This window comes from Stenella coeruleoalba, assembly GCF_951394435.1.
Source record: "Stenella coeruleoalba genome assembly, chromosome: 4".
NCBI classification, from domain to species: Eukaryota; Metazoa; Chordata; class Mammalia; order Artiodactyla; family Delphinidae; genus Stenella; species Stenella coeruleoalba.
Window position 1 is genome coordinate 109,324,024 of NC_137149.1, and position 14,494 is coordinate 109,338,517.

Sequence of the window (14,494 nt, forward strand, 5' to 3'; positions counted from 1 at the left end):
AAGGAGTCAATGAGACGTCTTTAAAGCACAAGCATACAAACTGAAGCCTTTACAGAAAGTTTAGATGACTGAACTCTTTACAACAGCTAGTATTCTCTACAAGTAATTGGATGCTTAACTTACTTTACTAAGACCAACATTGTGGTATTTCTTTTCCATTATCTTCTTCACTGGTTCCTCTTCCTTAAAGGTAATAAAGCAGAATCCACGCCTCTTATTGGTCTTGTTGTCCATGGGGAGCTCTATGGATTCAACCTGATTATCAAAAAAAAAAAGTTTTAACACCTTAATTTGTAAGTTTAGTGGGGAAAATGCACAAAGAAAACATGCATTTTGCCCTTGTTCTATATTGTGTCTGTTTATTTTAATCTTTTAAAAAGTCTTCGAATTAGAATATGCATTCCACCTAAAAAGTTGTTAAACCTGTTTATAAAAAAAGGTTCATAGGGTATTGACACTTGCTACCTAATTCAAGGGTCACAAACTCAAATGCCCGCCCACCCACCAAGCACAAGCAGAAGGAAACAGTCAATTTTAAGAAAAACAATAAAACTGACTGTGTTTGGGAGAAAATGGGGAATGGTGAGGATCACTGAAAACTGGAGAACGTATGAGCAACCAAAGGTGGAAGTTGCTACTCCATCTTAGACGGCTGTTGCCAGGCAAGAAGGCAGTTCCAATGTCACCTGCTCTTACAAATACTGAAGAAAAGCTAAATATACAGATTTTTGTGGGAAATATCTCAATTCCCAAATACTAACAACATGCAATATGTTCTGCTTGAATCAAACCAAGGATGTCTGCAGGCTGTATTTGGGTCCAAAAGCCACAAATTTCTCAACCTAGCTTTAAATCATTAATTCATAAAAGGAATCTAAGTCTATAATTAGCCTCATAAAATTTGCACATACACATGTGCTTAAACTGAGAAGGCATTACACCCTATTGTTAGTTTATTTCTTCCCTATTCTCAACTGAACCATTTCCTTCTACATCTCAGGTAATCCAACCTGAATGTCTTCCTCGTTTATAGCTTTCTACTAATCCAATCAATTCCACAATAAGAAAATGTCTACTTCATCTTTGTGTATGGTATGCCCAAGGATGCTATGCATACAATAGTTCCTCAATAAACTAGAAAATGCAATCATCTAACCTTCAAAGACCTGCTAATAATGTATTTATACTGTCCTTATTTCAAAACAAATCACATAATCTGTCCAAACTTCAAAACAACTTTGGAAAACCCAGTGAAAAACCTATAATGTGACAATTATATTCACACTAATTTTAACAAAAACTAGGTCAAAATATTATCACATACCTCACCAAAACCACCAAAGTACTCCCTTATTTTCTCTTCAGGTGTATCTGGAGAAAGGCCACCAACAAAAATTTTTTTAACAGGCTCTTTTGTTTTCATGGCTTTGGCCCTCTTAGGATCAATCACCTTCCCATTCAATTTATGTTCTTTCTGATCCATGACCTAAGGAAATTGAAATTTTTCATTTGAAAGATGTATATCTTAAGTTCAGAGATTATTAACTTACTTAAAAATAATTATAGTTAAATATAGCTAATGCCAGGCATATGTTGACCAGCTCACTATTAAACTGTCAATTGTGGTGATGTGATATTAGCTAATATATACCAATGTTTAAACCTAAAGGTCAGTAAGAATGAGGAGTTAATCAATTACTAGACAACCACCATGCCTTTAACTATTTAGCAATATAAGCATGATTGCTACTTCTCTGTAGCCTAAAGACTAAAATGTAAAATGATTCAGTCAGAAGTTTCTTGCCTAGCAAATTTCAAAATCTGTATTTCTGTGAACTTAACACAGCATATCCTTCTAATTAGGCATCTTTAAGGTTTTTAAAATTAATTTTAATACAATAGAGCCTGACACACAGGAAGTTTTCAGTAAAAAATTCTTGAATCTGACTCTTCATAAAACATATTGGCAAGAGCTGTTATCTCTTCCTTCGTATGACTGCAAAAGGGGAAATCACAAATAGGCAGATTAATTGTATCAAACTATTCACATATTTTACATTATTAACTGATTAGAACACATGGCACACTACCTTATCTACACTCTCCGACTCTTTAAATAGCACAAAGCCAAAACCCCTTGATCGCCCTGTGATAGGATCTAACTTCAGAGTGCAGTCTACGACTTCACCAAATTTGGAGAAGTAGTCCTTCAGATCTTTCTTTGTAGTGTCCCAGCTAAGGCCTCCTATAAACATTTTCCTGTAAAGACAAAAAGCAATATTAAAATGCTAAAAAAATTTTTTAATTTTGCCTTAAGTATCCACATCAATAATACTTCCCCGAAACTGCACCAATTTACTGGGCAGTGTATTAAAATGTCACTCTTCCTACATAACCACATATCAAGAACACCCTATTACAGTTATGGAAAGTTTTGTTTGTCACTACTGTGCCTGCATAATTACAAAATAGGGAGCAAGCAGCAGATTAAGTCTTTTGACTTGCCAAAGAGAGAAATGTATCCCCAAAGTAAAAACAGTATACACTGTCTTTCTTAAATTACAAGTTAAATACTGGTAACAGCAAAACAGAATTTCACCTTGAAATTTCTCTTCCAAATCTTTATTAAACTTATAAAAAGGCTATGAGGTCCCCATTAATCACAGTAACTAGCGTGTCTATGCTGAAGCTCCTTTCTTAACTGTTCTCTCATTAACAAAACTCTTAGCACATAAAATGGGAAAGTCTCACAATTAAGTTGTAAACCAAGTTTTTCGATGTGCTAAGAATCCTTAATAAAGACAAAAGTAATCACGTAAGCAATTTAATGAACAAAAAAATTACCCACTGAAGCACAATCCACTAATTAACCTAGATGATTTATTTCCAGTAGAACCTCAGTTAACCAGCAATAAAATATTTAAACCTTTAAAACGCTAAAAGTGACAGGTGGTAAGTGGAAACCACCAAGACACTTTAAAACCAAAAATGCATCCCCTCCCCCAAAATAATTTAAAGTGACATCTTACTTTTATTACAGCAAAAGGCCATAAAGCTCAGACCTGGCAGCTCTGTGATCCCTTTTACATCTGCCCCCTTTACCCACTCCCACAAAAGAGCTAACATATACCTCCCTCCTACCCTTTAAAGAGACAGGACTAGAGATTGTTATTTTAAGGATAAACTGTCAGAATTTGTTATGTGAGGGCTAAAAATCAATTTCACCATCAGAATAAAATCATGCTTGGTCAATGACTTCTATCTTTGCAACTGCAGTGGGTCGGGGGAGGGGTGGCGATGGGGGTGTGGTGCTAACTTCCAGCTCTGAAAAGAAATTAAAGCAGGAACATCTCCATCTTGTGGGCTTTTTAGGATATCGCCACTAAAGCCAATTCTTGCAACAAGAGAACAAAGTCTATCCCTAGAATAAGATCTTGCTTCTGCTTAACCTAAAGATGCCAGATTAACTGAGGTGTTACTGTTCTTATTATTTTTATCAGACTTGTTCTTACTTCTAATAAAGTTAACGCAAAAGAAGTCTTATTTTTAGGCATATAGTGTGCTTCCCGTTTAGGTTAGGTTTTCAACTTGTACCTGTATTCTAGAGCTGGGCTATTTATATGCTTTACATTCAGGACTTCTGCTAATAAAATTTCCATGCTTCAAGTAACTTTTATTAACTTTTTATATTTTATAATCAAATGAGCATAACAAAACACCCACAATATTGTACAGGTATTATTGTTTATTAATGTTTACTGCCAATTCCATGGGGAAAAAAAGTTGAGGTATTTTCTCAATTACATTTTCTTTCATATCCAGTGAAATAATATCCAGTCCAAGTTACTTAAATTGCCTTAAGCACCTTTATTTTTAACCTAACAATCCAGAGCACTTCCTTCATAGATGAAAGTACATTACCAACATTTACTCTTTCAAGGTGAAGAGAACACTGCTATCTTTTTAAGGATGAGAAAGAAACGGACTTCAAGGTAATGACCTCTTGCTCAGATATTCATGGAAAGTTCTAGATAGAAACTTCAATTGAAATTTAACTATTAAATTACCACTTCTGTGATTATTACAGAAACTTTCCATCGATAATTTAACAGTTTGAAGAGAATAACAGAAGTCTTTTAAAAAAAAAATAAAATTGAAATGAAAGAAAATTCTGTGTGTTTGGTCTGTTCCTCAGAGACAGAACTAGTTTTGATTTTATTTAACCAAGGCAATATTTATATTGAGTTGTGTCCTCAATTTAAAATTAACAAAAAATAATTACAAAGAAATAAATCAAGAATGAGGCACGTTCTTTAATTCACAAACCCCAAACTTTTTCTCAACATTGGGAGTCAGTTTTCTTAAATACTAGATAAGCATACTAATTCATCAACTGGCCCAGTAAGTGTTCTCTTACTGAAAGAAACTTTCCACGTTTAATATAGTCTTGAGTAAAGAAGTTGTTAAATGTGTCTACCTTAGAGTTAAAAAAGGTCACCGAAGAGGCTATCCTTCTTAAACAATCAAATCTCATTTATCCAGAATATAAATGTCCTAGTCAACTATAATTTATACATCCGTAGAATGACTACTGTTTCTCAAAAAATTAGAGCAAAATATGTAGTAAAACTTCAGCTATCCAGCACCTTTAGAGAATGAGAAGTCAAATAGTCTACCTTCCTTCAAGCATTGCCTGCCTTCCTAATCTCTCTCCCCAATTGTTTTTAACCTTCAATTACTTGGAATGATTTTTTTTTTCCTATGGCATATCACACACACTCTTCTGCCTTCCTAATCAAATAGAGTAATCATGATTTAACATTGAGTCAGTCACCACTAACACACTATGCTACTATAGCATGCCCGTAGGGTCTTCTGAACTTAGAGAACTATTTATTAATACACTAAGTGCATCTTATTTCTTAGCTCTTTTAACAAGTTCTAGTTTTCATTTTTGCCAGATTAATCAGCAGCTGCTATTCTAAAATGCTTCCCCCCCTTTCATTTTTTAGGAAGTTAGCTGGCACTCAAACTTTTCAAATTTGGGGTGAAGTAAAAGTAAACAGCCTCTGAGCAAGAGCCTAACTAGCTCTTTTTTGAGACAAATTCATTACGTTTTGGCAGCCCCAAAGCACTCGTTTTCTTCTGCTCTAATAAGGGTGCTGCACAACTGATAACCTAACCAGACAGGTGGATATACTACAATGAACACATACTGTACCAAATTCATTCTATCTTTACTAAATCTAGCATATTGAATAAATTCACCCCATTTTTACTCAGTAGACACACCAAAATATACATGTGTAACAAATAAGAAAAAGTGTTATCTTAATTCTGGATAAATGGGAACTTATTTTAGCCTCTCTAAAACAGCAGCATTCTGACATGCTCTGCCTCAAATTATAGGATGGTATATATAAGATGGTATCAATTTAAACTTTCTATATTTTATATTACTGTATCTTGCTTAAAACACAATACCTAGTGTCTGTCCAGATTACCTTTGCTGCCTTGAACACAAAGACTGACTTCCAAGTTGCTTTCACCCCTGCAGAGATGTGCAAAACACTTTACAATGAAGGAGAGCTGGAACTTCAGAAAAATCCTGAGCAGCACAAGTTAAAACTACAGCACAGGACTTGTTCAAGTAGCAGAAATGGGCCCCTAATACTGCAATACAAGCTTAAAATTTGATCATTACTTCTAAGTGAATCAATAATCCCAATTAAAGTGTAGGACTTTACCTACATTATCAACGAAGTTTAATTTCTTAATCCTATCTGTAAAGTTATTTAGCACCCCAAAGGCAATATAGTATTCAACTTAAAACACCTACTCAACAATTGAAATATTCTTGCCTTATAGATACTGACATTATACCATACTATAATATTAAATGACAGGCACAAAGTTATACAACTCAGTGCAGATAACTCTCCAAATGAGAATTTAGGTTGCTTTGTGGGACATTCTCCTCGAGAGGAAGTACATTTAGAGGCAGTAAGCCAAACTGCTTGGGGTTTAAATCCTTCCTCCAGAACTAAGAGCTTACCTCTATCTGCAGTGAGGATTTAAATGGCACAGAACATGGTCTAACACATCCCAAGTGCTCAATAGAAATAAATTACTATTTAGTAGGGACAGAGCACAATCTAAATAAAGCAGTTTTTTCACTTATTCAATGGCTTAAATTTTTTTTAATCTGCATGAGCTATATGAAGTTTCCAACATTAAAGGGAAACGGCCAGGATGAGTTTTACATAAATGGATCCTAAGATTAGTTTTAATGCTAAAGACTTAACCCAGAAATTTTAAATATACCATGTAAAAACTACAGACTGGAAATTAGGTTTTCTAAGCTCTTAAATAAAATGTAGTTCCAAAATCACACTGATGACTTGTCTGTACTCTACATAAATGCCAGTAACTTCAGTAAGGAATAATTTCAAAATATAAACAGCAATATATATGGAGCAGTGCTGGCTGGTGGAAATACTGTTTTTTCCCATCTAAGAACTTTACTCTCAATACTACTGAGGTCTCTAGGTTTAACACTCTACTCAACAGTAAGTATTTTTTATATAAAGACACTTGGCCCTACTACCCTACTCAAGGTAAATGATAAACACATCATTACACTTTTTCCCAATTTTGGAAAGGGAAAAAAAGGATTCTGTAACTTTTAAACACTTCCTAACAACTCATGGCCTTCCATATGTGGTTTCATAACAAATTCTGACAGTTTAAAAACTACAACAGCATGTCGATCTGATATACATTTCAAGTACACAACATAACTGGCCAATCACTGTCACCTTTTCGAGTAATGTTACTCAAGCATACCACTAATCCTTATTTAAATAAAACTTCTGGTATTTTATCCTTAAAATTATTCCTTTACAATCCTAAAATGACATTAAGTATAGTGAAATCTCAACAACAGATAAGAAATGAGTATTTATTTTCCTTATAAAATATAGATTTAGTTTAAAATTAAATCAGTAGTTAACCTAAAATGGGGAGGGGGTTACTTTTTTGCAACTAGGTAGTATTACATGGTATCATTTTAGAATCTGTATAAAAAATACTCTTGGAAACAGTTTGACAAACTCTTAACAAGTCAATAAAAAAGATTAATTCCTCTAGGTAATATATTAGATCTCATTTCTTCATACTTTGAATGAACTTAAATGACTAAAAATGTGAGTTGAAACATAATAGCTAATAAACATGACGGTTTTTGAATAAACTTTAAATGTTTAACCCAAAATCTCCCCTTTTCTTCATTTCATTCCCAGGCAGGAATGACATCTTGTATTTTTACTTTTAAAATAAACTCTCAATCAGCTTTATAAGGTAAACTCTCCTCTACCTAGAGGTTAAGGAATGGGATTTCCTTAACCTAGAGGTTAAGGTTCTGGTTAACTGAGATTACTACACATTCACAATTCTATAAAGTTTTTTTTTTATTAGAAACCGATTTAAATATCAACCCTAAACTCAGAAAATGCTTTTTACCTTTCTTGGTGGAATTTCAGAATCTTGCAATGCTTTAAAATCACATAATATAAGGGGAAAATTATGTAAGATTCATTTCATGACATTATTGGTTAATTTTTGAGTGTATTAACTGATAGTTTTTTATCTATCATTCTCACAAGACTTGGGGTAGGGAAACTAGAGTTGAGTTTCCTGGCTGTTTGGACTTTATGGTAGTTTCAAGTCTAGATAAGCAGGAGCTTACAGAATAGGACTCAATACTTAAAAACTACCACCTTGATTATTGGCCAAACACTGCTAGCAATAATACGTGTCTCCCCACTCCACCCCCAAACAGTCTTAAACGTCTAGCTCCAATGTACAATATGTAATACTCCAAAAACTAAAACATGCTTACCTTTACTCCACAGGAGTAAACCACTGGCAGTATCAACTATTAAGGCACAGGATAAATACACACAAGCTATGAAAGCAGGCTATGTAGTCAATCTTCCTGTGGTGAGCATTGTTTCCAACACACAAATCAGCAAACCAAGTAACGAACATGTTATATTACCTGAGACCACACTGTTGGAAGTGAAGTAACAGAAACAGATCCCACGCTTCCAGCATCCAGTTCAGTGCCCTATCTACTAAAACGTTGAAGGAGAACTAAAGTTGTTTCACTCCATTTGTGAATCTGCACACACTCGAGGTGCACAGGTTTAATCGGAATAGGGAAAAAGTTATTATTCTATTACTTTTTAAATGCTTTCAAGCTAAAACTAATCATTCTCCATGTTGGCCATGAATCACACACAATAGCAGATTCAAAACCTTCTTATATTAAGTGCACCCTTACAGATGACAACACCCAAGCAATGTTTAAAAAAAAAAATACAAAATATACACTTAATTTATAGAAGGGGCCACAAGTATATTTATCTCAAAAAGCAGCACTCAAAAACTTCAATGATATTCTCCAATTCCAAACCCAAAAGGTCAAGTGATTTTTAGTATCCTTCATGATAAATAAGAATTTGAAATGAAAAGAATTTAGTACTCCTTCCTTAGGTGTTAATCATCTCAAATCTGGGGGCATTCACTACTACAATTAACCCAGGAAACTTGTCAAAGATTCCCAAGAATGCCAAAATTCAGACCCATGTACTCAGGGTCTCAACTTTACAGTAAATCCAACTTAGGAATCAAAGGCCCGTAAATTTGGCGTTAAGACTGCTTTATCTAAAAGTAACTGCTCTTCTACAAAGCAAACAATGTTCAAGATGCCCCAGAAGCACTAGGGTATAGATTATAATCTCAAATATTTAAAACAACAAAGTGTTAGGTAAACCCATTTCTTAAAAATTAAGACAGGAGACAACCTACAGCACAATTAATTCACAAAATCCTCAAACAGGAAGAATCACACTTGGGTTTATACACTAATGGTTATAGAACTAGATCAACAGTCCTGTTATTAGAAAAGTATTGCTGTACTTTGGCTCATAAATGAACAGGATTATTCTGCTTCTTACCTAACCCAATGCAGGCAAGTCAATGTACCTACCTTGTAAAATTGCAAGCTACTACAATATTACAGTTCCCCAATAATCATGAGAAAGTAAAAACTCTGTCTCCAGGTAGCTTGCTATACATGGGATGCATATTTTGCCAGACACTAATTTTAAAGTACCTACACACTGAAAGGATCATAGCCCTATAGAGGACATAATGAGTTCACACCAAAATAGGCAATCTCAGTGCAATTGCTTTTAAGTAAAAACTAGGGATGATAAAGTTGGAAAAATTATAATGAGATGAACTCAGGAAGGCATTTACTATGGAAGTGAATAATTACTCTAAAGGTCCATAGTAAACTGTGGAAACACTTTACTCCACTAGAGGTATAACAAGCATGTCCTCCTCAAAATAGCTGTTTATTCTTGTATTAAAAAAAACACTTAAGTCTGCAACAAATTGATTTTTTAAATAGTTTTAGGATGAAATTATAATTCACTTCAGTCTCAAGTTAGAATTGTAAAAAGATTCGCACACAGAAATGTGTTTAAGAAATTAAATTTAGATTTTATATCTAGTAACCAGTCTTACCCTCACCACTATTATGAAACTTCTGCCCAATTTCCCTCAAACTGGGAGACAGAGAACAGATAGGGTGGCAAGTGCAGACATCAAAAAGATTAAGTCTTGAGGGCTTTTTGTTCAGAAAGAAAAACAAGAATACGTGTAAAGGATGAGGCTGACAGGAGAGTAATTTTTAAAAAATATTTATTTATTTGGCTGCGCCGGGTCTTAGCTGCGGCACGCAGGAAATTTGTTGTGGCACGCGGGGGTACGTTATTTTAAAAGTCAAATATTAAACTTTAGAAATGAAAATATTTGTTAAACGTAAACTCAAAGTAAACCTCATGATCTAAAATGTTCATTAACCATAAATATTTAATTGTCCATTTTTCCTAAGAGTTCAAGAAACTTGCAAAGTTACAGTATTAACTAACAGACCACATATAATTTCTGCAAGCGTCAAAGCAACAACCTTTAAACGTAAGTTTACGAGCCTTTCAAATTACTGAAAATAATTGCTTACATATTTGAAATATGTAATGGAGTAATAAAGTCAAGTACAGTTATAATTTCTTATTTAGTTTGCCACTATTACCTAGCAGTGAAATTGAACTATCACAGGACCAAATAGAATAATTTCCATCATAAAACTTTTATTCTGGGGACTTCCCTGGCAGTCCAGTGGTTAAGATTCCATGCTCCCAATACAGGGGGCACGGGTTCAATCCCTGGTCTCGGGGAAGATCCCCAGTGGCGCGGCCAAAAAAAAAAAAAAAAAAAAACAAACAACTTTTATTCTGTATGTCACACTTTACCTCCAATATAAAACTGGACAGATTTCAGTTAAAGAAAATAATAAGCTCCTGTAAAATGTAAATACTGTCCCAACTGGGCTCTTAAGAATGTTGTTTGTACAGATGTTAAGTCAACTATCTGCAAGTTACTGGCCCTCTAAACTCCAGTGGTGGTAGATACAAACTCCTGGAAAACTCAAACATGATCCTTAAGGCAGAAATACTGACATTTAGGGGAAGAGGAGGGATAAAAAGAACAATACTCAATCTACCAGCCTTTCAAAAAGTCATGCAATTGTGAATACACGTCAGTCAACCAACCAACTGTAATTAACATTCCAACCAAATCACACTGAAAATCTAAAAATCTGATTTAAGCTGTAGTGGAAAGCCACATCAGCACGCCTTTAATAGTACATGTGCAATTCTTATTAAAGTTCTATTTACAAATATGGTTGGTGATTTTTAAAAAATGTCATTTTTGCATATACATAACTACTTTAAAAATGTTTTACTACTGACATTTCCAGAATATTTCAGTATAACATGCAATACATTTTAAACACACAACACTTTATTGTAGCAGATAATCTTCACGTATAACATTAAACTTAGAATTACACGAAAAATTTTTTGTCTTAAAACAAATCAAATTTAAAATTACTCTTTCTTGCCCAAATATAAAAATATCATTACTAATTATATTAAGCTTTAATTGGCCAAACCACAATTACATGCATTACCACAGACCAAAAACCATGTAATGGCATCAATTTTGCCCAAAGATCACACATGATGCCTAAAAAGGTTTTATATCCCAGGTACAAAATATCCTACTGTACTAAAGTCTAGAATTTCCTGGGAATCAATGGGCAACTAACCAATACACAGCCTCCACATGTTATGACTATTGAAACCTTTATATTACAGAAATAAAATTTAAAAGTTTTACCATTCTTCCCGCTGTGCCGTCGCTGCTTCAGAGTGTCGTGGGGAGGAGTTTGAATGGCTAGGGAATTAACAACCGGTACAGCAACCAATCAAAATTCTAGTTTTAGTTTTTGACATTGTTAGGGTTAAAAACTTTAATTCATTTACACTTCGGTTCAACAGTAGATAACTACAAAGGCAGCTGCTTTGTGACTTGAAAAATCAACAGAAAGCCCGCCCCAAACAGTAAGTTACACAATCATTTGGGTGCCTCTGTCCAAAGAACAGAATTCAGAAAGAAACCAAAATGTTAAAAGGCTTAAGTTTCCAAATATTTAACATATCCCTTTCTTAAACTAAGCTATAGATAATTCCAGATAAATTAAGAAAAGCTCGTTTCCCATCCCACCTCCACTCTCCCAAAGCCAGCACAATCAGCAAAACAGCCCGACAAGAGTCTGCCTAGGCTGAGAATATTAAATCCTATATTCCAAAGGGCTTATCTCTCCCCCCTCCAAAGCTTGTGCTTTCTCCTAATAAAGAGAATGTTTTCCAATATTGAGTTAAAGCGACACTTTATTGCTTTTACCTTCCAGCCAACACCTTTCTCCTTGTTACAGCGAAAAAATTACACACACACACACCCCAATTACAAAAAGTAAAGGAAGCGTTAACCCAACATCAGCGATCAGTAACGGGAATAAGAAAACCCAACCAAGAACCCCTGATTTAGTCCCTCCTGCTAACTCCTATATTCTGTTCCCGGCTCCCAAACGCTGCGTTCTAAAAAATTTTATGCAGCTTTAAATAACATATACAACGTATTCCAATCGGAGGAAACAAGTTACTACTTAAAAACCTGCAAAAAGAATAAAAGCCATAGCACATTACAGAATTTGTTCGTTTTATGAGAGAAGGCTGGTGGGCCTCCTGTAACTTAACTGGGTGAGAGCGGGAAGGAGAAATCAAGAGAGACCAAAAAAAGGATTCTGGGCACGGCGTGGGTTGTAAAAAATGAAAATTGCACAGAAAAAGTAAGGTAAGAGTACACTATCTGTACGAACAGTTGAGGAACCGAATAGCTGAGGGCGCGAAAAAGGTGCGCGGTTAGAATAACTCTGCGGGGTGGGGGAAGGGCGGTCAGCAAGTCGGAGGTAGAACAGCTCCAGTCAAGTGCAGGCTCCGCCGACACGGAACTTGAGGAAAGCCCTTGGAGCAAAACCAACGTACCAACAGGCGATTCGGGGAATTTCACCAGGCCCAGTTGGTTCCGTAGGCTAGAAAGTGGGGAATATGCAAGCAAGCCGTTGTGCGATGGTGTACAGTAGAAAAACGAAAAGGCTGAGGCGAAACTTACTCAAAATACTGAAAAACATTCGGCCTGAAGCCAAGACGGGAGGAGCAGAGCTGGACAACCTACACGTTCCCCGAAGCATGTGCTTACAAAGAATGGCATCGTCTAGGGATGCTGCAGTGAGAAGCACCAAATAAACCTTAGTTATCCAGGCATAAAGGATTTTTGTGTCTGACTGCGTTTTTATGCCCAGGACTTTAGGAAACTGGGGAGAGAGAAGACAGCGGGAAAAGAAAAAAGGTACCCCTCGACAGGCGGGAAAAAATCCTGGCGGCTAAGTCGGTGGGAGGAGACCCAAGGCGAGGGAGGGAAGAAGGGCGGGCCGGGGAGCAGCATGGTGACGGCTAAAGGTGGAAACGTGTGTGATGGGGGAGGGGGCGATTAGCAGGCAGGGGAAGAAGGAAATGAAACCCCGGGGGAGCCCGGCGCAGAGAAGGGGATAACAGTGCAAAGAGGCTGCACGGGAGCCTGGAGCACGGGGGGAGAGCGGGAACGAGGCCTAATGGCGGGGGAGAAGGAGGGGGAGGGGGGATAGTTGGGCCTGACTATCCCGGGCCGCCCCTTACTCACCCTTCATCCTCCTCGTTCTTACTGGCATCGATCTTCGCCCCCTCCGACTCGGCGCTGCCTCCTTCGGTGCCTCCGGCCGCGGTTCCGCCCCCGGTCCCGGCTCCGCTTCCCGCCGCCGCCGCTGCCCCCTGCGCCGCCGCCACCATGGCTCCCTCCTGTTCGCCCGCCGAGCCGCCTACCGCCGCTGTTGCTGCCGCCGCCGCCCCGTCCCCGCCAAACTGCTCCTCCGACATAGTGCTACTGCCTTCGCCGCCGCCGAGACTACACCCGCCGCTACCGCGAACCGAAACTAGCAGCAAAGTAATCCCCGCCGCTGCCGCGCGCCCGCTCTACCGCGCGAAGCACACAAGACAGAGAAGGCGCGCGTGGCTGCAAAGGCTCCTGCGCCTCTCCCCGGCCTGCCCCCCTTGCCTCCCACTCTCGCGCGGCGCGCACTCCCACTCTCGTCCGCCGCACTTAAAAAGAATAAGAAGCAACGGCAGCCGCTCTCGCCTCCTCCTCGCTTTAATGGCGCCGCCGCGGACCACCTAAAATGGCCGACGGAAGAACGGCGCGTCCCGGTCACGTGGCGCGCGAGCGCGCCCTTTGCACTTCCCCCGCCCCCCTCTACCGCTAGTTTTTTTCCCCTTCCTCCTCGGTCCCGCCCTCTCGCTCCCTTTTATACCTTCCTCGCACGCGCTGCGCCGCACAGCGTGGGGCCTTTAAAGGGAACCGGAAATGGCGTTCTATAAGACGGCCGCGCGGAGACCATCGAGAACAAGGAGCGCTGTTTCGAAGGCGCGGCTAGAAGGGCCCCTCCGTCCGCCGCAGCTTTTCCGAGGGTTCCTGGTCGGCTCACCCCAATCCCCACCCCCACCCCCAGCAGCGGGCGGGAGCAGCGGCGTTGGGCAGGGGTGTGGTAGCACCTCCCGGAAGGCACCCGTGCCTTGTGCGCCTGCGGATTTGGAGTGGGGGAGGGGAGGCGCACAGCCGGCTGCTCACCGCGTGTTAGCGGTGCCAGCCCGAGAAGGGAGGCTACGCTGAGGTGTCGGCCTTGTCCCACAGACTCCGGGGAACGCCTGGCTCGCGGTAGCCTGAGCGAGGCGCCGCGGCTGGCCGTGCGCGTGCACGGACTGCGGCAGCTCCTCCGGCCGCCGTAGTCGCCCGCGACCGGGTGACATTGAGGTTTCCCCGGCTGCAGCTGCCGCGTTTCCCAGACCCTGGCGGGCAGGCTGAGGCTGTTGATGATTAGGGCTGCTTTACTTTTAAGAGTTGCTTTCCAAGTAACACTTCTGCTTGC

General features: G+C 38.7%; 1 protein-coding gene across 4 annotated transcripts in view; it reads right to left on the bottom strand.

Annotated features, from left to right (window-relative positions):
- HNRNPD (heterogeneous nuclear ribonucleoprotein D) overlaps positions 1–14,007 on the bottom strand; it is a 27,327-nt gene extending 13,320 nt beyond the window's left edge. Inside the window, exons 1-5 of one of the 4 annotated variants that reach the window (XM_079920965.1) lie at positions 13,216–13,848; positions 11,314–11,370; positions 2,091–2,259; positions 1,325–1,486; positions 124–255 (exon numbers count right to left, since the gene is read on the bottom strand). In XM_079920965.1, coding sequence (XP_079777091.1) covers positions 124–255; positions 1,325–1,486; positions 2,091–2,259; positions 11,314–11,370; positions 13,216–13,448 — 753 coding nt within the window. In that variant the 5' untranslated portion in view covers positions 13,449–13,848. Of the gene's footprint in view, positions 1–123; positions 256–1,324; positions 1,487–2,090; positions 2,260–11,313; positions 11,371–13,215 lie in introns of all 4 variants that reach the window. The other 3 variants (XM_079920963.1, XM_079920966.1, XM_079920964.1) reach the window with 3 other exon arrangements.
- Positions 14,008–14,494: the final 487 nt, after the last annotated feature.